The sequence below is a fragment of the Orbicella franksi genome, chromosome 14, assembly GCF_964199315.1.
Source record: "Orbicella franksi chromosome 14, jaOrbFran1.1, whole genome shotgun sequence".
NCBI classification, from domain to species: domain Eukaryota; kingdom Metazoa; phylum Cnidaria; class Anthozoa; order Scleractinia; family Merulinidae; genus Orbicella; species Orbicella franksi.
Window position 1 is genome coordinate 8,251,917 of NC_138158.1, and position 23,485 is coordinate 8,275,401.

General features: G+C 39.9%; 1 protein-coding gene across 8 annotated transcripts in view; it reads left to right on the forward strand.

Moving 5' to 3' along the window:
• LOC145468443 (1-phosphatidylinositol 4,5-bisphosphate phosphodiesterase delta-4-like) overlaps positions 1 to 23,096 on the forward strand; it is a 49,041-nt gene extending 25,945 nt beyond the window's left edge. For 7 of the 8 annotated variants that reach the window (XM_081452155.1, XM_081452159.1, XM_081452160.1 and 4 more), the window contains 15 exons: positions 277 to 370; positions 1,301 to 1,625; positions 2,147 to 2,232; positions 2,788 to 2,870; positions 4,100 to 4,315; positions 5,109 to 5,183; positions 7,297 to 7,411; positions 8,240 to 8,419; positions 9,393 to 9,500; positions 9,955 to 10,025; positions 10,199 to 10,249; positions 12,032 to 12,116; positions 14,977 to 15,126; positions 18,477 to 18,598; positions 19,253 to 23,096. In XM_081452155.1, coding sequence (XP_081308281.1) covers positions 277 to 370; positions 1,301 to 1,625; positions 2,147 to 2,232; positions 2,788 to 2,870; positions 4,100 to 4,315; positions 5,109 to 5,183; positions 7,297 to 7,411; positions 8,240 to 8,419; positions 9,393 to 9,500; positions 9,955 to 10,025; positions 10,199 to 10,249; positions 12,032 to 12,116; positions 14,977 to 15,126; positions 18,477 to 18,598; positions 19,253 to 19,288 — 1,797 coding nt within the window. In that variant the 3' untranslated portion in view covers positions 19,289 to 23,096. The remainder of the gene's footprint in view (positions 1 to 276; positions 371 to 1,300; positions 1,626 to 2,146; positions 2,233 to 2,787; positions 2,871 to 4,099; positions 4,316 to 5,108; positions 5,184 to 7,296; positions 7,412 to 8,239; positions 8,420 to 9,392; positions 9,501 to 9,954; positions 10,026 to 10,198; positions 10,250 to 12,031; positions 12,117 to 14,976; positions 15,127 to 18,476; positions 18,599 to 19,252) is intronic. The other variant, XM_081452158.1, reaches the window with a different exon arrangement.
• The last annotated feature ends 389 nt before the right edge of the window (positions 23,097 to 23,485 follow it).

The window sequence follows — 23,485 nt, forward strand, 5'->3', positions numbered from 1 at the left end:
ATCGATTAACCAAACAATCAATCAATCAATCAATCAATCAATCAGTCAGTCAGTCAGTCAGTTAGTCAATCAATCGATCGATCAATCGCTTAGTCAATCAGTCAATAGGTCCACGAAATAGTCAGTCAGTGAGTTTGTCAATCTATTGGTCTCCTCGTCAAATAGCTAGTCAGTCCGTCATTCAGCTATTTTAAACAACTTCATCGAGGACAAACGGTTGTCAAGTGTCTTCTTATGTTATAAATTTGCATTTGGTGAGGCTAATATTTTTCTCAGATGCATGGCGTGAGCAAGGAGTATTGCCTGGAAATGATTCTGTCCCACGAACCAACAGAAACTGGGAAGAAGAGACATGAATTGGGAATCGATGGTCAGTATATATCCATTCTATATATGATACGGAGTCTTAATTGTCAAAATTGAATAAACCAGCAGTGAGCTATGTCGCAGATCTTGTAACGGGAACCGTAGTAAAATCTAGGCACGATTTCCACGATTTTCCTTGGAAGCATCGTGACCGAGTGGTTAGGGCGCCGGACTTGAAATCCGGAGGTCGCAGGTTCAAGTCCCGCTGTGACCACTTAGCTGGAGTTGTTTCTCGGTAGACCCAAGTTGAACACCTCTGTCATGTTTGTAAATAGCCAATTTGGCTGCCTCCCGCCAGTTAGGCTTTTTTAAGCCTATTATGTTTGGCTGATATAGTTTGTTTTTTCTTTTCAGTTTAAGCGAAATGCCTGTGAACTAGGTGTAGCTAAGCGCATTGACCACTATAAACGACAACATTTTTAAAACATTTGAACATTTTTGAAAGCCACTCTCTTAAGTCCGGTCTTCGTTCTTTCCCGAGCAGCGGCTTGTAATCGAGCCTAGGTGAAGTCTCGCATGCCCCGAACGCTCGTTTAGTGTTTTTTTTTTCCGTACATTGGGCGATAAAATCGGTAAACAATCGGGTGTCATACGTAGATTCGCACAGAAACCCGTCTTTTCCGTAAACTGTGTTAACGAGCAGCTTCATAAGCAAATTAATCATGCTTTTGATGAAGAGGTTTTCAAAGGAGTTCCGTCACGGTTTGTGGATCTTTTTAAGTTCGTCGTTTGTAATTCATGTCAATCTTCTCCATCCTTTACCATCCTTGTTCCTTTATGGTTTATTATTATCTCTTTGGTGTTTTTCTATCTCGGTAAACTATTATTTTCAGGTTTCCTTCAATATAAAGGTAATTTTATACGTTGCCAAAATATCTAAAAATACCGTGGCTGAGCTCGTTTAATAAACAATTCTCTCACCGTCTATATACAGGTTTAACGAGCTACCTAAGATCACCGGAAGGCGACATCTTCAATCCTGCCCACGACGAAATTTACCAAGATATGTCCCATCCAATGACGCACTATTTCATCGCCTCATCGCATAACACTTATCTTTTACAAGATCAGCTGCGCGGTCCTTCTAGTGTAGACGCTTACATAAACGCGCTGAAAAACGGATGCCGCTGTGTGGAACTGGACTGCTGGGACGGGGAATCCGGAGAGCCAATTGTTTATCATGGTCACACGCTCACGTCTAAAATCTTCTTCAAGGATGTCATCCAGGCTATAAACAAACATGCGTTTGAAGTTTCGGAGTAAGTGCGTGTTTAAACTGATTAAATTTTCTTCGTCTCCGAGGATTGAAAGATTGAGCCAGCGATGTTTGTTCGCGGGGGGACTCTCATATAAAAAAGACAGGAGCGCTCTTATGAAATTTTGAGCAGAACCCCTAAGAGGTACCAAGAGGTAACAAACCCGCTTTTTTAACCCCTAAAAGTTACTACCTGCACCCCTGTCCTTGTTACACGGGAGTCCCCTCCCACGGGTTTGTTGCATAAGTTCCCAGAAATCAGGAGGTGACAACGTTTGGAGTGCTAGCCGGTGTCCCTGCTATCGAGTTCTTGATGGCGGAATATCCAAAGGACCATCTTCGAGTGCTTGAAGGCTTGTTCATAACAGAAGTATAGTGGCCTCCGAATTTTGCACTGGCAAAAAAGGGTTAACCAAGAGCTTATATATTTATCATAAATAGTAAATTTGCGGAGTGTTAGGTTCTATCGAATTCCTTAGTATTTCTAAGAATGAAAGGTGTGTTGTTTCTTTTTTTTTTCGGCAGGTATCCAGTTATTCTTTCCCTTGAAAACCACTGCTCTCTTCCAAATCAACAGAAAATGGCTCAATTACTTGAGGAAATACTGGGAGGTATCCTTTGTACTAGTTAAGGGTTTCCTGCAAAACTGTTTTCAATGCGAAAGCAACATTGCTAAAATATGGTGAAAACAAAAAATATGTCAACATTAAGACTACAAGAAAGGTATTCAGTAGCAAAGGGAGGGAGGAAACCATGAACGAAGGAAAGAAGAAACGAAGGAACGAAGGAACGAAAGAGAGAAGGAGCGAAGGAGCGAAGGAGCGAAGGGACGAAGGGACGAAGGAACGAAGGGACTAGTAACTCGTTAAGTCTAATAGGACATTTCCGAGTTACCTTGTGCCTCTGTTTCAAAACGAGTCTTCGTGCAAAACCTTTGTCGTGAAAATGAGTTTGATTTGCTTGAAAATGAACCTTTAGCTAGGTGGAACACATTTTCATATCAACGGTTTCGCACAGAAGACTAGTTTTTTTACAGAGGTAAAATTCAACTCGGAAATAGCCTGTTGTCTTAAGTTTGGGCCATTTTAAGGTTTCGCAAATTAGCGAACACAACTCAAAGTCGCCCAAGGTCTTATTGAACACTGTTCCTTGACTAGGATAACCAGATGTACTGTACAAAGTTCCGGTGGATTCAGAATTCACTACATTTCCATCTCCGGAGTTCTTTAAGAACAGGATTCTTATCAAGGTATACTATTAATTAATGCTTAAGTGTTCACTTACGCGTAAAGCTGTATGTCTTGGATAACTGTTTATTACATCAATATTGAGTGTTGATGTTAAGTGCTTCAACAGGTTCTCGGGGAGCTGTTAAATTTCATGTGCGCTCAAAGAAAAACCTACCCTCGCCAAACAACTTCAATTAGCGAATGGCCAATTACCTCTATGAGACGCGCCTGCAGGGAATCATGGTAGTTGTATTCATCATCTTGGACTAGATGTTTGTTTTGATGAACAAATTTACCAAAATTTCCTGCAGGGCGAATCTCAGAGGGAATTGGCCATTGACTTCAGCGTGCCATCCCATGCTTGACGCTATAACCGATCTTGTAACACGTTTGTAAACTGTTCGAAAACCGATAAAACCATGCTTCCTGGCCCTGAAACGTGTCTTCGAAATGACAACAGGTCATAGGAACACACTTTCAAAGATTTAAAGTACTTTTTACCTAGAAACGTCCTCGACGAACAAGGGGCCTTTCTTGATATTTTTTAGCGGAGCTATATTTTATTGCATGTTACATGAGGTAGTTACATGAGCATATGAAAATTCTAACAACCATGGACTAATTGTGTCAGAAAATGCACAAAAACGGTAATACCTACAGAATGATTGCCAGCACCCCCTATTCCCCCTTTTAATGTTGGGAAATGGTACTGAACGTGTGTTAGGTGGAAGTATTTTATCAACATTGCACAAGTGTGGGGAGGGGCAAAATGCAAATAGAATGAAGTCTTCCAACCTTTGTGATCAAAGTTGTAGATATTAACGTTAATTGTGATATATAGTTGGTATTAACCGAGCGTAAAGTCCAGATGAAGAAATATTGTTTTTTTTTTTTTGTCCATTACTGAAGAACTATATGAACGAGGTCGATGTTAATATATCTAGACCTCTTCTTCGAACGAGTCGATGAAGATGTGTTGTTGCTTGTCCTTTCTTGTCCAGCGCTCACAGCATCTAGATCAATCGGATTGCGGGTCCCTTAACCATTCAGATTGCGCTTTTCAGTTTTCGCCCGGAAGCTTTGCAAAATCATATTTTTATAATATCACCTGTATTGGTTGTGATTATTCAGGTTTCTCGTCCTCTATACTGACCGAAGAGTTTGAACACTCTGGGCACGAGACTATCTTATAGCATAAAATCACCTCCAGCAAAAACCGCTCACCTATCTGTTTCTGTTTGTATTTCAGGGTAAAAAGTTGAAACCAGAGCAAGAGACAGACGATGACGAAGAGGGGTATGTCACAGATGAGGACGAGGCAGCTGATATCAGCCCCGAGGCACATGCTACACTGGACAAGGCAGGCGATGGTGCGGAAGGGGCCGTTACCACGGGTGCTTCCGCCAGTGCAACCACAGCCAGTGCTACCCCTCCAGTAAAAAGGAAGGAGAAAAAGCCTAAGAAGGTACGTTCATCTGTTATGGAGACGCTAGTACTGTTTGCTAATCATTGTTGGTCATAAAATGGCACCTTTGGTAACTGGGTTAACAGCCTTTTCACGAGTAACTTTTCCCATTTGCACTACAATGTAATCCAACATTTCTGTGAGGTAATTTTGTAGTTTCGCCCGCTTACTGTGCTTACTGTGAAATGGGTTATTTCCTTCTGTAGAAACGTTCATTTACAGACGCTATTCTGCCAGTCTAGTATGTTTAAACGCTTGACAAACAAGGAAACTTGGTATAGCCACACTTTCAGTAATAATCAATAACACTAACGTTGTTATTATAAATTCTAAACGTAAAATCTTTATACGCTAAGTTGTATTCATTAAATAGTTAACAAGATAAATATATTAAATACCTCAACTCTGTTCAAAGTGCATGGCCAGTTCCCTGAAAATACTAGACCTTCTAATACTAACCGTTAACCGATAATGCTTTGCATCTAAAATTAGTTATATATAAAAAAGTAAACTTTCTGCAATATGTGTGTCTCTGGCCATGTCGTACATCAAAAGTAAATGCCACGTATATTTTCACATATTACGGTATTTGTTTTTCAGCAACTGTTTTCTAATGAGGTTTTTAATTCAAGCTCAAACGATTTTATTCCCTACGTGAAGATCTGTGGAGGAAAAAATTCTTAAATTGTTAAACTTTTGTATAATAAAATACCCTCGGATTTCTTTAAATTTCATAACTGTAGTTAATTTTTTAATAGCTGGTTCATCGTGTTTTATTACATGTGTTTACCAGGAAACCATTCGTAGATCATTTCGTGCAGTTGGCAAAGTGGTGCGAAGCGCTGGTAAATTTAAAGAAGAAACAGATGTAAGTAAACTTTAAAATCTAGAATGATGATAAACGCTAATAACTTCAAGTTAGAGCCGTTTTTTCCAATGACTAACTTAGCGATAGTTTAAACAACCAATGAGAACTCGAGGAATAAACTTGTTGCTGGTGTCAAGGGCAGGAAAACGCGTAACCGGGGCCAAGCGCGGGAAAACATGTTTTCAGTGCTAAGCGCGGGAAAACAGGTAACCAGTGCCAACCGCGGGGAAATATGAAAACCAGCGCCAAGCTAAGCGCGGGAAAACCTGTATGTAAGCGGTATTAAGAGCGCTTAAATTCACGTGATGCAAATAGAATCACAATGCGCCGGTTTTTGCAAGCACTGAGTTAATGAATGGACAGATTAAGACAGTTTACAATGCGTTACACGTGCGTTTTCAGCCAGGCATGGTGCCACAACACACTCAACCCTTTGATTTGAAATGTCATTGGAAAAACGCTCTATATAAACGTGACTAAACTATCAGCAACATAATGAATTATAAAATTATAGTTAAAGATAATAACAGAGAGCCACTAAACTTCCGTGAGTAAAACTTAGTAACTTATTAAAGATAGTGGAATAATCAAGACTCGATGGTTAACCGGACTTCAAGTTAGCAAACGTACGTGGGAAAGAAGCTGAATAAAACTAAAAAGTCAATGTTTACCCTCTGGTGTAAAAATGTTATGATAAGCTTTAGTCGTCAATTGCAATATTTCTTTGCTACAACTGATCTATTTGTTAACTTAAAATGTACCTTTTTGGGGGACTAAACTCTGAATCTAACTCGCAATTTTCTGTAGCAGCTTTCAATTTCTGAATCTTCTGAAGAAGATAGTCCCCTCTCTATCTATTTCCGTGCCTGCCAGTATGCTAAAGAAGTCAGCTTCCAAGTGGAGTCATTTTTAGGTTTTGTGAGTAGTTTTCAGGTTTCTGCCGTCGAGTCAAGAGACGGGGTCCCTATGAGAACTCCCTCTCAATTTAGCTATTTTGTTACCAGTGCGTCGCAGTGGGGTTGTTCGAGTGGTGCCTGTCTTGGAATGCTCGCGTTTCCCGATCCTTAATTCAACTGTAATTTTCTGATAATGCCAGAAAGTTTGAATCAAAGAATGATTTGAACACTTCACTGGAAATTGTTCCGAAGCTGTTGTAAAGCTGCCGGATCAAGAAAAATACCCGAGATGAAGAGCAAGCCAATGGTCATGTCCCGGGGGGACTCCCATTTAAAAAGGACGGGGGGTGCTGGTCCTACCTTCTAGGGGTTGAAAAATCGTTTTTGGTACCTCTTAGGGTGTTCAGCCTTAAAAGGACCACAGTGGGAGCTTTTTCGGTAGCTTTTAGGTATTGAGCCCAAAAAACTCAATGTCCTTTAATGTGTTGATTAAGAATTGGTACCTCTTAGGGGTGAAAAAAAATTTTTAAGCCACGCCCACAAAACAAGATCTGTGTACCTCTTAGGGGTTCTTTTTAAAATTTCCGACAAGCACCCCCGTCCTTTTTATACCGAAATCCCCCCGGGGATCATGTTAAAGGAAAGACACACAAAGATAAAATTAAAAAAAAAAAAAGAAAACAAAATGTTTTCCACAATCGATGCACAGAAAAGCCAGCGCCGAAGTTTTTTACACTAAGAGTGCTTTGCACAGAATGAAAGCTGTGATAAAACTTTGTCTCTAAGCAAAAAAAAAAAAAAAAAGAAAAGAAAACAGCACCAAAAAATAAACCTTGTTGTTCGTCTGCAAAGAAATCAATTCATTTGAAGAGAATAAAAATATTCGTGAGATACTTCGCACTTGCACCCGAACAAATGTATGATCAGTCTAAAACATTTCCGTACCTACCGGCCTGTCCGGTACCCGTACATTTCCGTTCCATTTCTGCCCTGTTTTTGTCCTGTTTCTGTCCTGTTTCTGTCCTGTTTCTGTCCTGTTTCTGTCCTGTTTCTGTCCTGTTTCTGTTCTGTTTCTGTCCTGTTTCTGTCCTGTTTCTGGCCTGTTTCTGGCGTGCAACTCTAGTCCTTTGTTAGCTTTTGCTGGCATTTTATAGGGGCACAAGTTGCACAAAACATAACCTGGTGTGATAACTTTAATCTTTGTGCAAACTTGACAGGAGGAAAAAGGTACAAAGAAAAAGACGAAGCAAAAGCTGGCCAAAGAGCTCTCTCGCTGTGTGAACTACGTCTCCAGTGTCGGGTTCAAAGGCTTTGAACACGCAAAACAAAACTGTAAGTGACTGATTTTTTATTCTTAGAATGCTATAAGCGGTTTTCAGATGTAACTCAAAAAATATACTTAACTAGTCACAGCCATTAACTAAGTATTGGACAACTTTGATTAAAACTGAACCAGCCAGAAGTCGCAAGACTCGTGACTCGTGGAAAGCGCGGGAAAATATCTGACCCTTGGCAGTTAAGGCTCGATTTCGGCCGCTCTCTCGGGTCCGCTTGCCTCCCCTAGATGAGGGGGATAAACGCGGGCTCATTAACAGCGGCTGGTAATCGAGCCCATTGCCAGTTAAGGGTGGAAAAACATGGAAGTGATGACAAGCCCAGGAAAACAATCTCTTGGTGGTCGGCTAAGGAAAGTTACTTTGCTTACGAAAAGTAGCGAAATTTTCGCGTGTGGTGTCAGACATTTTCTTACTAAGCTTAACGAGAACGAATTTAAGCCTGGTAAAATTTTAATGGTACGTAGTCGACATGGGTTTTCCGGCCGATTATTTTAAGGGAGGGGGAAATTTCAAACTTGTTATATTCTTTTCTCGGAGCTCAGTCACAGTATTTTGAGTTGTTCGACCACGTAAAAAATTACCTTTAAATTGAGGGAAACCTAAAAATAGTAGTTTACTAAGATAGAAAAACACCAAAGAGTTAATAATAAACCATAAAGGAACAAGGATGGTTAAGGATGGAGAAGATAAAACACGGATTACAAACGACGAACTTGAAAAATTTAGGCTAAACTATTCAAGATGTGCAAACCGTGACGTACCTCCTTTTAGTTGAACTCAGACTGAGAAATCTAGAACTCCTTCTCCGCTTGATTTCGAACAGACAAATTTCATGAGATGTCGTCCTTTGTGGAATCCAAAATGATGAACTTGGCGAACACACAAGGAGCAGAGTATGTAGAATACAACAAAAGACAGCTGAGCCGAATCTACCCGGCCGGCGGGAGAGTGGACTCCAGTAACTACAATCCTCAACAGGCGTGGAATGCAGGATGTCAGATAGGTACAAATACAGTACCCCTTCTCCCAGGGGCTTCTCCCCTACCCTTGGGGGCTACCCTCTACTCTAGGGCAAACCTCTAGCTAGGGGTCACTCCCACATAATTAAGGGGTTTTAATCTTCTGGGCCCAGTTTCTCGAAGTTCCCGAAATACCGTAGCAAAATCTCAAACCTTATGACTTCAGAGCTGTTTTATGGACATATTCTCGATAGGAACAGTACAACAGTACAAGAAGTTTCAGGCGTATACACTTCTTTATCTTTAGAAACCGATTAACTAAGAATGGCTTCGCCGGTCTGAAACATTTCCGGGGCTTTCGAGAAACGGGCCCCAGGGCCGGGTTGTTCGAAAGCTGGTTGACGCTAGCCCAGGATTAAAATTTGACCGAAGTATCAATTTTTCTTGTATAAAAAATGTTTTTGTGTATTTTGAGATTATATAAACTTAAAACGGAAGGAAAAACAGTATACTATTAACAGTAAAACCTCACCGAAAAGTTACAAAACTGAAGTCAAATTCTCCGCGCTAATCCTGGGTTAGCTCTAATCGGGCTTTGAACAACCTGGCCCCTCTGTGTTGCGTCTGTTCAACATCTTACCATGCAATAACTATATGAAGTTCCCTCCACTGTTTTTCAATCAGCTATTTCCGAAGACATTACCAGATAACGAGTGAACACTTATGGGCTCTTCTTTTCATTTCTACTTTTGCGTGGCTTTGAGAGGCTCAAAACAGAAAACCTATCAATGGTAGTTACTATTTGTAGTGTCGTACTCGTCGAATCTGAAGAACCAAGTAGGAAGTGTCGATTTTCGATTTAAGATAGCGAGTGGTAAATTATAAAATGTTTATATTTGAAAACATCGTGCCTGCCTCTTTAGATACCAGCCAGATACCCTTTTCTAAACGTATTTCAGCGAACAGAAAGATCTTGTAGCTTTTTATAACAGATATCTTCTGTTTCTCTTGTTCTAGTTGCTCTCAACTACCAAACGGATTCTGAACCCATGCATTTGAACCAAGGAAAGTTCCGAACAAACGGACGAGCGGGGTACATTTTGAAACCAAAGCACCTACGAGACCGTAAGTACAGTATGAAACAGTGTCTTAGCAGAAAAATGTCTCCTCAAAAAGCGGGAAGACACGCAACCAGTGACAAGCGCGGGAAAACGTATACGTGGTGCCAAGCGCGGCAAAACATGTAACTGGTGCCAAGCGCGGGAAACCATGCAACCGGTGCCAAGCACGGGAAAACATGCAACTCGTGCCAAGCGCGGGAAAACATACAACCGGTGCCAAGCGCGGAGAAACATGTAACGGTTGTCAAGCGCGGGAAATCTCTCTTTACTTGAAAAGGCTACGCTGGGAACTTTCCGTTTGGCGCCGGTCGCTTGTTCATGCTTCGAGTTTTAAATTGCTAAATGCATTATTTGAGCTTGTTGTGATTGGCCGCGTGTAATTACGTTGGTTTAAGTTTAAGTGTACGAAAGTTTGTATAAAAAACCTCTCTCTCTCTTTTTTTTTTTTTTCTTTTTAGCTTTCTTAAAGTTTAACCCTCATACCAAGACGGAAATCTCCGGTGTGGAAAAGGTGTCATTATCTATTAAGGTAAATAATAAAATAAAGCTTTCATTCGAGTTAATGTTCTGTTCTTATCCAACAAGCAATACCGCTAGCCATGATGACCATGAGAAAAGCTATTTACGGATTCCTATTTGTATGGGTTTCCTTTGATGTAAAGGCAATTTTGTATCAATTTATCTTCATTTCTGTTTTGTTAGGTCATTTCTGGTCAGCAACTTCCAAAACCTACACAGAGTGAAAAAGGCGAGGTGTGTATCAATAACTTTTGTAATATAGATAGGACCCTGCACGCATTCTGATTGGTCAAAAACCTATGTTTTATCACAGTATAAAACATAGAAAAAGCGTGTTTTATTGTTTTTCGCCGCATTACCTCTATATCATAAGGCACTCGTGTTCTCAAATACCTGTCGTGTTTTATCACAGTGTAATACACAGCTTATGCTTCTTTACTTGTTAAAAAGACGGTTTAATGAATAAGTGATACAACAATGGTTATATGATCTCTAGTAGTAGCTCTGCTGTACTATTGTTGCATTTTTGCAATGTCCGCAATGCATTGCAATTAGAAACATAGCGCTGAGGGTTTTCAGTCTAAAACAGATTAGGTATGGATCCTTAATACACAAAAATGGTTTGACACTGGCTTAAAAACTGTCAAACAAACGTTTTGTTAAAAACACTAAAAAGACGTTTCGATCGAAGAACTTCGGTCTTCATCGGTTGTGAATGGAATGTGTAACAATGGATTATATATGCCAGTCAAACCAGTTTTGTGTATTAACATGAATCCTGGCTGCAACTTCAGTATTTTTCGTATGGGTCCTTAATTTGATTGAGGTTTGGACAGGGTTTACAGTGTGAAGACTTAAACTGGGCCATCCAGAAGAAAACTAACCAATCAGCACTTAAACTGAGAATAATGGAATGCTGTCGAATCGTTTTCTTGAACGCCAGTTAGGGTTTGTTTGACACGAATGCGTAAATACTATCGACTCGTCTGTCTGTGTTATATACACTCTACAGATTCAGTCCTTGACGGTGAATTTCCATAATTATAAAGATAGCTACCCCTCGTTCTCAAGTAACGTTCTGATTTGGTAACTCTTTCTCAAGTGGCCCGGTTCGAGTAGTCGCACTGTAAGGACTTTTAAGATAACTGTCGTGCTCATTAATTTAAAGTACAGTCGTGTAAAAGCAGTATCGCGACATGAACTCAACTCATCCACGTTGGTATGGCCTGACAGTGAGTCATGATTATTCAATTCAGCTAGTTGCATCTAAGGTTTCGGGTTAGGTTTTCGGCCCTCATAGGCGTACGAGCTGGAGGGGGGGGGGGAGGGCGAGGGGGACTGCAGCGCTCTCCCCCATCTACGGGAATTATGTGATTTTTCGGGCAAAACGCTAATGATTCGGGCAACGACACTTGAGAGAAAACATTAAAAAATAATGCTGTTTGAGTGATTTCCAAAACTCGTAAATGAAGTTTCTAGTTAGATGCTTTTTTTTCTTTAGAATTTTTTCTTTTAATAAGTTTTAGATTTGACTCGGATTGAGACTGTCGAAAGAGTATGATTGATTGATTGTGTAAGCTTTGAATATAACTATTTTTGGAATTATAGCAGTTTCTTTAGATGTGGGAAATGTGAACATTTTTGTTTTTCATGCAATTTGAGTGCATCCAGACCTTGCGCTAAGTGGGGGGAGGGGGGGAGGGGTTGTTTTGCTTGCCCTGCCGGCTTTTCTTCCTTCTGTGATTTCTTCTTATTTTACCCAAAATAGGGGAGGGGAGGACCCTATGTTCATAGATCTGTTTAGAACTAGAAAATGTCTTTCTATCCTTCACTATCGACCATTATAATGAATAACAAGCACAGTTGATACTTCCGCAGTTCATTGTCGCCTTAGAAAACATCCAACACGAAAAAGATTTGAAGATGAATTTGTTCTTCAGCAAAGAGAAACAGTCTGTGATAAAGGAGAAGAAAAATATGTGATAAGAACTGACAACTTTAAGTTTTCCTTCGCAGATTATTGATCCTTATGTTAAAGTTGATTTTCATGGTATACCAGCGGATACCTCTTCCTTTAAAACAAAGGTCGTTAAAGACAACGGTGAGCTTTAACTAGTTCCTGTATTACCTTTATACAAAGTTTTGTAACGTGCAGTCTTACTTATTGGATAAGTCTTCGTGAAATGAAACCAGCGCCAAGCGCGGGAAAACGCCAATGCCAAGCGCGGGAACATTTGTAACCAGTGCCAAGCACGGGAAAACATGTAACTAGTGCCAAGCGCGGGAAAACATGTAACCGGTGCCAAGCGCGGGAAAACATGTAACCAGTGCCAAGCGCGGGAAAACATGTAACCGGTGCCAAGCGCGGGAAAACATGTAACCAGCGCCAAATGCTGGAAAACATGTAAAACAGCGCTTAGCGCGGTAATATATAGATTTAGGCCAACCTAAAAGCGTAGCTCCTGGGCCGGGTTGTTCAGAGCCAAATTAAGCTAACCCAGGAAAAGGTAGAATTTTGATTTGAGTTTTGCAGGTTTGCGTTGAGGTTTTCTGTATATTGTTTCGCCTTGTGTTTTGAGTTTTAATTATCACTATATACACAAAACAAAGCAGCAAAAACCATTTGTATAGAAGAAAAAGTTATAATTCGGTTATCGTGTAATGCTGGGTAAGCGTTAACCGGTTTCCGAACAATCCTGCCCTGTTTACAACAAGTTAACCTGACATGAGCCCGCGATCCAATCGAAAAGCAGCACTTGGTCAGTGGTCAACTTCAAAAACACAAGTGACCTCGATGAGCTGTAAACTTGAGCCCGCGATATGGCCACGTGATACTGGTCAGCGGATACCTTATTTTGACAGGTGTCAATTGATCGTAACATGGGTGTCCAATATCAAAGAAGTACACGGTAAAACAAGGCTGCATGTCTCTCAACCTATTATTTAGAGTATGGCCGCCATGTTGCGCGACTCCGTCGTCGTCGTCGTCGTCGTCGTCGCCGTCGTGCGTACGCGCCCGCGGGCAATACCGCTAGCCATGATAACCTTGAGAAAATCAACTCATGGGTTTCCTTTTCTTTCCTATATGAGTATGGGGCTCCGCTTGGCGGCCCTTCGGACCGCCAGAGCTCCGCTATAACATGTAACCAGTGCCAAGCGCGGGAAAGCATGTAACCAGCGCCAAGTGCGGGATGGCTTGAAAAACCAGTGCCAAGAGCGGAAAAACATTTAACTTTGCTAAGCGCGAAAAATCATACAACTGGTTCCAAGCGCGGGAACATGGTGAAGAGTAAAACTATGTGATTGATTTCGGCGCTACTAATTGTGAGAAAAGAAAATATAAGCGTTTTTGAGTTATTTTTTTGTAAAAAAAATACCTCTTAGTCGGCGCGTCGGGTATGTTATGGACGGGTCAATGGGTGAGTGAGTGAGTGAGTGAGTGAGTGAGTGAGTGAGTGAGTGAGTAAGTGAGTGAGTGAGAGATGTATGTATGTCACACCAATCAGATTGGATCTACTATAAACAGCCAATCAAATTTCTTGTTGTAAAGGTAAATGGTATGTGAGAAGATTTGATCCCGATAGAGTTCAGAACGACCATATTTATTCTTCTATAAAAGAGGAGGAAGTATTCATATATTGGGTTTACTTCGACATTTTCTGTGGGTTAGGCTGAGGATTTTAGTTAAATGAACGAGATGAGCCTTGAGGTTTGAAACAGTTCGTGAGTTAGTAGTATGCAAATGCAACGAGATATTTTTATTTTTAGTTACAAAGGTAACTTGATACTTTTGTTTTTCACAAGGAGTAAATTCAATTAGAGGTCACGAATCGTCGCGTCTAGTTCTTAGGACTTGCTTTAGAGGGGACGAGACTTTAGATTTGAAACAGTTCTAACGTTTACAGTAGTAAGTGCGGGTAACAATTGTTTTGTTCTTGTTGCATGCAAATATAACGAGACATTTTTGGTTTTTAGTTGCAAAGTGTAATGTGACACTCTTGTTTTTCACAAGGGAGTAAATTCAATTAGAGCGGACGAATCGTCATCACTCTTTCCCACGAGATGTTTGCTATCTTTAGTAACAAATGGTAACTTAACACTTTTGTTTTTTATATGGGAGTAAATTCAATTAGAGCTGACAAGTTATCGGCTACTGTTTCCAGGATATTAAACAAAAAAGGTTTTGTTTCTGGACGGTTTTTACGTCTCTGCAGTAGCAGTTTAATAGTTTTATTTGATGACATTCATTTCAGCCCGATATTTTTTAAGGGAAGAAGTATGAAAACTGTTCAAATGTTCTTTGAAGACTGCGTGGCACCAAGTTAAAGTGCATTTCATTAAATCAGACTTTCAACGTGTCAGAGATTTTTTTTTCTCTTTCTTTCTATTTTCGGTGAAGTTGTGTTGTGTTGTGTTGTGTAAAAAGGTAAACTTACGACTTGTGTAAAATGCGAAAAAGTCTCTAAATTAACTTGAGTATTTTTGAGCAAAAATTTCTCTTGGGGGTTGGAAGGGTTATGTGATCGGTGAGCGAGGGAGTTATGCATGTGCGGGTGTCACACCAATCACAGCGCGGGTTGTATCAAAGAGCGAATCAAATTGCCCGTTAGAAAATAAGATGATAACTACATTGATCTGGAGACATGTCAGATTACTGTAGTTTGTTCAGTCAAACATTTTATGGCTTACTATTTAGCTATCTTACCATGACCGATGTAACATCGCAACCAAAAGAACTTGTCAAATTAACCAAATCATTACTGTACCATGAATGCTTCTATCTACAAAACTTCACAGAAAAAAATAACTCTTGCACGTCTTGCGTGCCTATGTTTATTAGCGTGTCAGCGCGCGGGGTACTGAGAATACATGGATATACACGAAGGTCGAGAGAATATATTGAACACGAAAAAGATGACTCATGCGCTGACTAATTTCTTCGCGTTTCATTTATTTTCCAGGTTTTAACCCAGTGTGGGACGAAAAGTTTGTTAAGGTTCTACTTATGCCAGAGCTGGTTATGATAAGATTTGCGGTCTTTGACGAGGATGTTGGAATTGTAGACGATTTTATTGGGCAATTTGCGTTGCCCTACACCAGTTTAAGACCAGGTAACTGTACTTAAGAAGGTGACCGTTTTAAAGGAACTAAATTATTGAGGTGTTCGGAGTTTAAAGATAATTTCCAGTCCGTACTGCGCAGGCTCAGCTCCCTAATGTCTATAAACATTGTAAATCTCGATGGAATGCGAATTGATGTTATTCATTACGAACTACATAACCTTATCTTTGAGTCCTTTCAAATTCTTTTTCCAACAGCTTCATTGATTTTTGAGTTATTTTTTTGTTAAAAAAAATACCTCTTAGTCGGCGCGTCGGGTATGTTATGGACGGGTCAATGGGTGAGTGAGTGAGTGAGTGAGTGAGTGAGTGAGTGAGTGAGTGAGAGATGTATGTATGTCACACCAATCAGATTGGATCTACTATGAACAGCCAATCAAATTTCTTGTTGTAAAGGTAAATAGTATGTGAGAAACACAAGGTATGTATAAACACAAGGACTTTGGTAATTGAAAAATAAAGAGTGACGTGTATGTTGCCGGTTTGTGATTTTTAGTCCGGTTTGGAGGGGAGTGTGACAGTTACATACGTACATTGGGCTGTTTTAGAGTGCATAATTTTCAGTGTAATGGTGGCTAGTTATGAAGGAGATGAGTCTTGAGTTTTGAAGCAGTTCATGAGTTAGTAGTAGGCAAATGGCACGAGATATATTTATTTTTAATTACAAAGGGTAACTTGATACTTTTGTTTTTCACAAGGAGTTGATTCAATTAGAGGTCACGAATCGTCGCTTCTAGTTCTTAGGACATGTTTTAGAGGAGACGAGACTATTAGATTTGAAGCAGTTCTAACGTTTACAATAGTAAGTGCGGGTAACGATTGTTTTGTTCTTGTTGCATGCAAATATAACGAGATATTTTTGTTTTTTAGTTACAACGTGTAATTTGACACTCTTGTTTTTCACAAGGGAGTAAATTCAATTAGAGCGGACGAATTATCACCACTCTTTCCCACGAGATGTTTGCTATTTTTAGTTACAAATGGTAACTCGACACTTTTGTTTTTCATATGGGAGTAAATTCAATTAGAGCTTACAAGTTATTGGCTATTGTTCCCAGGATATTAAACAAGAAAGAAGCTTTCATTTCTAGAGTGTTTTTACGTCTCTGCAGTAGCAGTTTAATAGTCTTATTTGATGATATTCATTTTAGTTCGATATTTTTAAAGGTAAAAAGTATAAAAACTGTTCAAATGTTCTTTGAAGACTGCGTGGCGTCGAGTTAAAGTGCATTTAATTAAATCAGACTTTCAACGTGTCAGAGAGGTTTTTTTCTTTCTTTCTATTTTTGAGTTATTTTTTTTGTAACAAAAAAATTCCTCTTAGTCGGCGCGTCGGGTATGTTGTGGACGGTTCAATGGATGAGTGAGTGAGTGTTTGAGTGAGTGAGTGAGTGAGAGATGTATGTCACACCAATCAGATTGGATCTACTATAAACAGCCAATCAAATTTCTTGTTGTAAAGGTAAATGGTGTGTGAGAAGATTTGATCCCGATAGAGTTCAGAACGGCCATATTTATTCTTCTATAAAAGAGGAGGAAGTATTCATATATTGGGTTTACTTCGACATTTTCTGTGGGTTAGGCTGAGGATTTGAGTCAAATGAACGAGATGAGCCTTGAGGTTTGAAACAGTTCGTGAGTTAGTAGTATGCAAATGGACGGGATATCTTCAGCAGTTTAATAGTTTTATTTGATGACATTCATTTCAGTCCGATATTTTTAAAGGTAAAAAGTATGAAAACTGTTCAAATGTTCTTTGAAGACTGCGCGGCACCAAGTTAAAGCGCAATTTAATTAAATCAGACTTTCAGCGTGTTAGAGAGGTTTTTTTCTCTTTCTTTCTATTTTCAGTGAAGTTGTGTTGTGTTGTGTTGTGTTGTGTTGTGTAAAAAGGGTAAACGTACGACTCGTATAAAATGCGAAAAAGTCTCTAAATCAACTTGAGTATTTTTGAGCAAAAATTCCTCTTGGAGGTTGGAAGGGTTATGTGATCGGTGAGTTAGGGAGTTATGCATGTGCGCGTGTCACACCAATCACAATGCGGGTTGTATCAAAGAACGAATCAAATTGCCTATTAGAAAATAAGATGGTATCTACATTAATCTGGAGACATGTCAGATTACTTTAGTTCGTTCAGTCAAACATTTTATGGCTTACTATTTAGCTATCTTACCATGACCGATGTAACATCACATGTACATCATAAATTCCCAGTTTGTTTCTTGCTGTACATCACAACCAAAAAAACCTGTCAAGTTAACCAAATCGTTACTGTAAACAGCTCCATAAATGCTCCTATCTCCGACACTTCACACAAAAAAATAACTCTTGCACGCCTTGCGTGCCTATGTTTATAGCAACGAAGTTGTTTCATCAAGTGATATGAGAAAGACCGAGGCATAAAGCTTCGACCGCTTCGCATCCATAATGGCAGTTGTTTTGAAACTTTTAATTTACCTCATGTATGTAGTTGCGAAATGTTTACGTTTTGTGATGTCTTACATGAGACAAAACAAAAAAAACCGCAAGCAAATTCTCGAGAGTGCGCAGTACGGACTTGGAATCATTTTTAAGCTAAGATATCATTTTTAAGCTAAGACATCATCGACTGACAAACACTATTCACTTGACTCTGAAGATGACTTCCGCTCAGGTTGTCGAAACGTCAGTCACCAACAACAGTTCTTTTCAGAACTACACTCACCCTGACGATCACACTGTACGAACTACTGATACTCCTGGATTCAAACCATTTACTGTATTAAGATAATATTTATCAAATAATTTCTGCATTCAAAAATATGCATGGGTACCGTTGGATTGTTTGACAAAACGTACAAAAATTACTTCAGCAACTGAGTAGCATCCAATCAAGTATGACTAATAAGAATTCAATATGAATGCAAGTCAATTCAGACAGAAACTAAAAAATTACCTGAAATTGCCTCATATTTATGTTGGTTTATTTAATCTGCCATTTTTCACCAATCATGGTTACAATTACGCACGAGTAGAAATTATTTTGCAGCAAAACACATTAAGACGGTTTTACGCATGAGAAGCCCATTATTTGTAGGCAGTTATTTCCAGGTCATGTGGTTTGCTCGCGGCCAATGAAAAGGAAGAAAAAACATGCATCGAATGGTAAGAAAAAATAACTGTAAAAGGGCTATTGGCAAGGACAACATGTTGACTCAAAACGGATCATCCACAAAGCGTCGACGGGAATCGCATCACGCTGCAGATGAAAAAAAAAGAGTGGAGGTGGGGGGGGGGGGGGGGCGGCGGTGGGGGACAGTGTTTAATCACATCTCATTGCGGTGAAATGCATCGCTTTGTAGGATACAGACATATCCATTTGCTGAATAACAAAGGAGAAGCGCTAGGGTACGCAAGCCTCTTCGTTCATATCGAGATCAACAGCGCAAGCAAACCCCCCAAGAATGAACGGTCTTCGTTTGAGGTAAGAGCCTGGTGTTAATCCTGTCCTTGATGTACTGCTAAATTCTCAAAGAAACATTAGAGGAAATGATAGGCAAAACGTTAGGAGAATTTGAAGATCGATCGTTGTTTTTGAAATGTTTCTGTTCTATTTTCTTATCGATCTCTTGTTATTCTTCATTGACTCAAAGGCTTATGTATGGAAGCATAACAGGAAAGCTGTTAAACGACCCAAAAGAAGACTTCTTCTGTAAGATTACTAACCAAGATTTTCCTCTAACAACCAAACAAAACGTCTCGGAACAACTTCACCCTTTCTAAACTGCATGTCTTTATCCTTGGTTGGTGCTGATTGATACAAGTGTAAAGTCGGCGTAAACACGTAGGCATGCGCAGAATGGATAGTTGCCTTATTTTCAGTTCCATACCTACTCGATACAGTAAAACAAGATGGCGGACTTGTACGCTCACATTCATGCTTATGCTTACAACAGCGTATATAAGCGCAGCTGCGCAAGCACAAGATGAACAAAAATGTTTGTTTTGCTTGTGCTATACTTGTGTTGTGGGAGTCCTCTCTACCGTATGCTCGTGCCAGTTATGCAAATTGAATTAAATAGAAGAAATGAAGAGTGTCGATTACCTTTGTTACTGATGATCATGTCTTCTTTCGCAGGAGGCGGCTTCGCCGAGGATTTCAACATCCTCCTAGATGATGGTCAAGTTTCTCGTTTCCATAAGGCCCTGAGGTTTCTTTTGCTACAAGTGTTTAAATTCGGGGCTTTTAAGTGATTGTTCAATCACTGTGGTAATAATTAAGTTCACAGCTACAGTTCACCTGCAGTAAACAGGCGTCTTTTGTCTGAGCGATCAATTCTTCCTACTGCCACGTCGAGAAATGCCCGAGATACGCTCCCAAAAATTTCATTCCGATGACATAGCTCCGTAATGTGCTCTGGGTGAGGAGGGTGGGGGAGGGAGTTGCCATGTTAAGTGACAGGGGTGGGACAACTACCATCGTACGTTAGACTTTCCCAGTTCCTATAGATGATTGGATTGTAACCTCTTAGATTCGGCTTAGGAGTGAAATGAATTCGCGCCACTGCCACAAAACACGATTCTGGTGCCTTTAAAAACTGCCCACGATCATTTCCGCCACTTTATATGGGAATTCCCCCCACCCCTCTCTCTCAAAACCCCCGCTGGGATGTACTGTCTCAGAATGTTATTGTTTTTGTTTTTTTGAGTCTCGAACTGCCTTTCTTGGTAATAAGCAAGAGATGGGGTAGCAAGACCCCCTGTGCTCAAAAGATAAGATAGCTTTTGCAAGGGGTTATCCTTGTGCTCGACGCTTTCTGGGTTTGTCACGTTTGTGGGTGGGAAAATATTGTGTGACGAGTTTCGTTGAAGAATTGCGTGACTAGTCCAAGGCCTAAGTTGTTTAATAGTTTGCTCTGTCTTGTTTATACTTGATTAAGGTTAATTGAAGGTTGCTTTATATAAGGCAGTCTCAACAATAATTCTCTTGAAAAGAAAACATTGAAAATGATGATTGAGGAAAACCGGTTCTATCATTGAGTAAAAAATTATACTGTTTATTTACTGTCTTATATTCAGGATTAACCTAGTTAAATGGAACGTTAGTTACCTAAAATAATTAATTGGCGAAATTGTATTTCTACGACCCGCTCTTGGTGGTAAATATTATCTTTTTTGGGCGGGGTGTTAGATGTGTGAAATTTATGGAAAAAAAAAAACAGACAAGAAGAAGAATTATTTCGTTGCGGATAAAGGAAGTTTCAGGCCGCAGTTTTGTTATAAGGGCAAATTGAGACCCACAATGAAATGAAGTGTAAATGCAATTTTTGACTTTAACAATCAAAGATATATATACCATTGGTTCTTTGCGGGCTTTGACAATTGGAGAACTTTTTTAACAACTTACAAGAAAACAGTTAAAAAATTGTTTGAGAACTTTTGTAACGTACTGTAGCCAGTCATATATATAAAAAAGTATTTTTTCTGAAGCCAATCAGATGAGATCTTAAGCGAAACCAGGAGCCCATCATGGGCTCCTGGCGAAACCCAGAAATCCTTTGCGTGAGGTGTGCGGGAGAGTTTTCACACGCTTTCAAGAAGTTACAAGTTTTCCCGCGCTTGCCGCCAGTTACACGTTTTCCCGCGCAAAGTTACCATTACTAAGAAAGTTTTACTCGCGGTTGCCAATGGTTACAGGTTTTTCCTTGAGCTCTGATTGGTTTATGCACCTATTGTTGCTAAAGTGTTTGGCTTTGAGATTACAATGTTAAGTCAGAGCCCCTTCAAACAAATTTTGGTAGAAATTCTTCGCATGGACAGATATAATTAAGACTAAGAATTTAAAAAGTAATATAATTATGAGTGTTAAAATTAACGCGTACATGTATTTAGAATTGGAGGTATTTCTGAATTAAATGCATGCTTTTAAACTGCTATCATAATAGAAGTCCATGAATTTTTTTATCGTAATTCTAGAAAGATCGTTTGCTTTATCTGTGAATATACAACGCCCCAAACTACAAAAGGCTGCTTTTTAAAAAATAATATTTGCTAGGCTTGCCTGTTAACGTATAACAGCGCAAAATTCAAGATGTAGATTCATGCATTGATTGTTATGTTCCCGCAATCACGCATAGTTTGTTTATCGAGCTACCCCATTCCCCTGAGTAACAGAGCTATGCCTACCCAGCCACCCACTACAAGTTTTATTGGAATAATCTGCGCGCTGGAGAATTTGAATTTAATAAGTTAAAATAAAATTTTTCTCAATCGCTGAGGCTCTTTGTCTTTTTCATCTTGGATAGAGTAGTTTCTTGCCATTCACTGTCATACTCTGTCTACGTGACGGGAAAAGTACCAAACATGATCCTGATGAAGATAAAACGACAACTCCATTGTCCAACGTTGTTCTTAGGGATTTCCAGAGGGAGAAGGCCTGGCAACGAGGTTGCTCGCTTGTCGTTAAAATTCCGCACAATTGCATTGCGCATCCCTACTGCGCACTGCGTCATTAGCGCGCATATACACAACATCAAGAGATTTCCTTCGAGCTAACTCGACAGCGAAATACATGGTCGTTTTCTCTTAAATGAGCATGGTAACCTATTTTTTTTTTTGTTATGTAATTTTGGTGTACGAGTTGTCGTCAGTAAGTTTAAAAATTAAAAAACAATTATTCGGAAGGAAAAAAAAGATAGCTAAAAGCTAACACAAAACTTTTACTCAAAGGAGGAAATTGTGGCCTTGAAAACAACGAATCGAGGAACGTTTTCAGTCGATTTCGTTTAAAATTGTGATTGTTCCATAAATTTTATATTACATTGTTCCATATGCTCAAGACTCACTACCTTTCAAGGCTTTTCCCAAGTATTTCTTTAAAAAAGCTTTGCTTCCAACTACTGCAAAACGTGGCGTGAGCCGATGAAATAACGCAGATGATACTATAGTACAAGCATGCTGGCCTATCTTTTTTATTGTATATTTTACGAAACAGTGCTCGGTAGGGAACATTCAGTGAAAGTTTAAAAAAAATCGTTCGACAACTTTTATTTCTGAGGATTCACTTTGAGGGTTACGTCGTGGCCAAGTGGTCCATAGTAGACTGCTGGCAGTCTGTTTTTCTCTCAAAATTCAGCAGGGGTTACGAGGCGAGACGTTTTGGCTAAAGGGGAATGGGACGAGACGTGGGTGCCATACCGCCTTTGTTCCGCCTTCTTCCCCACTTGGCCACCGCCATACTGCCCTTTTTCGTTCGCGATGACTAAACACTCGTCCTAGTGACCCTTAGAGAAAAAAACCGGCTGCCAGCAGACTAGGTCCATATCGTCGCAGCTTATCCCGGTTTTTGTAGCACTCAAGGAGTGTTTCTACTCTTCCATGGATGGGATGTATGCTAATCCATCCGTCACAGGGTTCCCCCCCCCCCCCCCCACTATAAAATTCGCCAACTGCCCATTTATACACCTGGGTGGAGAGAAACAATGTGAGAGTTAAGTGTCTTTCCCAAGAACACAATACAAATTACCCCGACCAGGGCTCGAACCCGGACCACGCCAGAAAAGGAAGAGCTATTTTTGCAAAATTAACGGAGGTGAATAATTCATGTAACATTGGATAGTTGAGCATGTTGAAAATTTTTTTTCACCGTAACTTCGAATTCTTGGCCGTGACATTCAGTCACGTTCTGTGAATCGGTTCCCACAGTCTTCCTTTTATACCAGCTGATTAAAAAAAATTATATCTGTTATATAGACTACGAGTAGTCCCTCTTTCGCTTAGTACGTCGTGCGTGACGCGAAAGAAATTCACGAGAAAAAAAATGGCCGCGCGAAATCCTGGGGGCTAGGAGCGCGCGAAAGGAGGGACTACCGCCTAAGCCCAAGAGTTTGCCCTTCCACTTCCGAGTGATTTTTCGGTGTAGGATTTCTCATCCTGACGTCCTCTTATTATCGCCTGTTATCAATAGCCCCGGGAGATCTGAATAAAATTGCTCTACTCTACTCTTCAAGTAACGAGGCAAAAATATATGCCGTGAGAAGTATATCTTCGTTCGGTGTTCGTTCAGCGAAATGGCCAAGAAGTTTTAAAATGAAGACGGCGAAAGAGGCCTCTTGTAACGATTTTCGCTGCATCTAAAAGTTATTGCGAAAATTTCAACAGAGTTTCAACCGACAATTTACATTATACATTATACATTATACATTATACATAGGAGATCATCCAACTGCGGTGAAATGTTTGCTGATAGCAGCGGAAAATTTCAGGTGAATGTTTGGCTTCAAGTGAGAGTCCGGTTCATTCTTTCAAATGGACGGCAGAAAGGCCAAGCTCAGTGAATTTATATTCGCCGGCTTAGACGATGCTGTTGAGC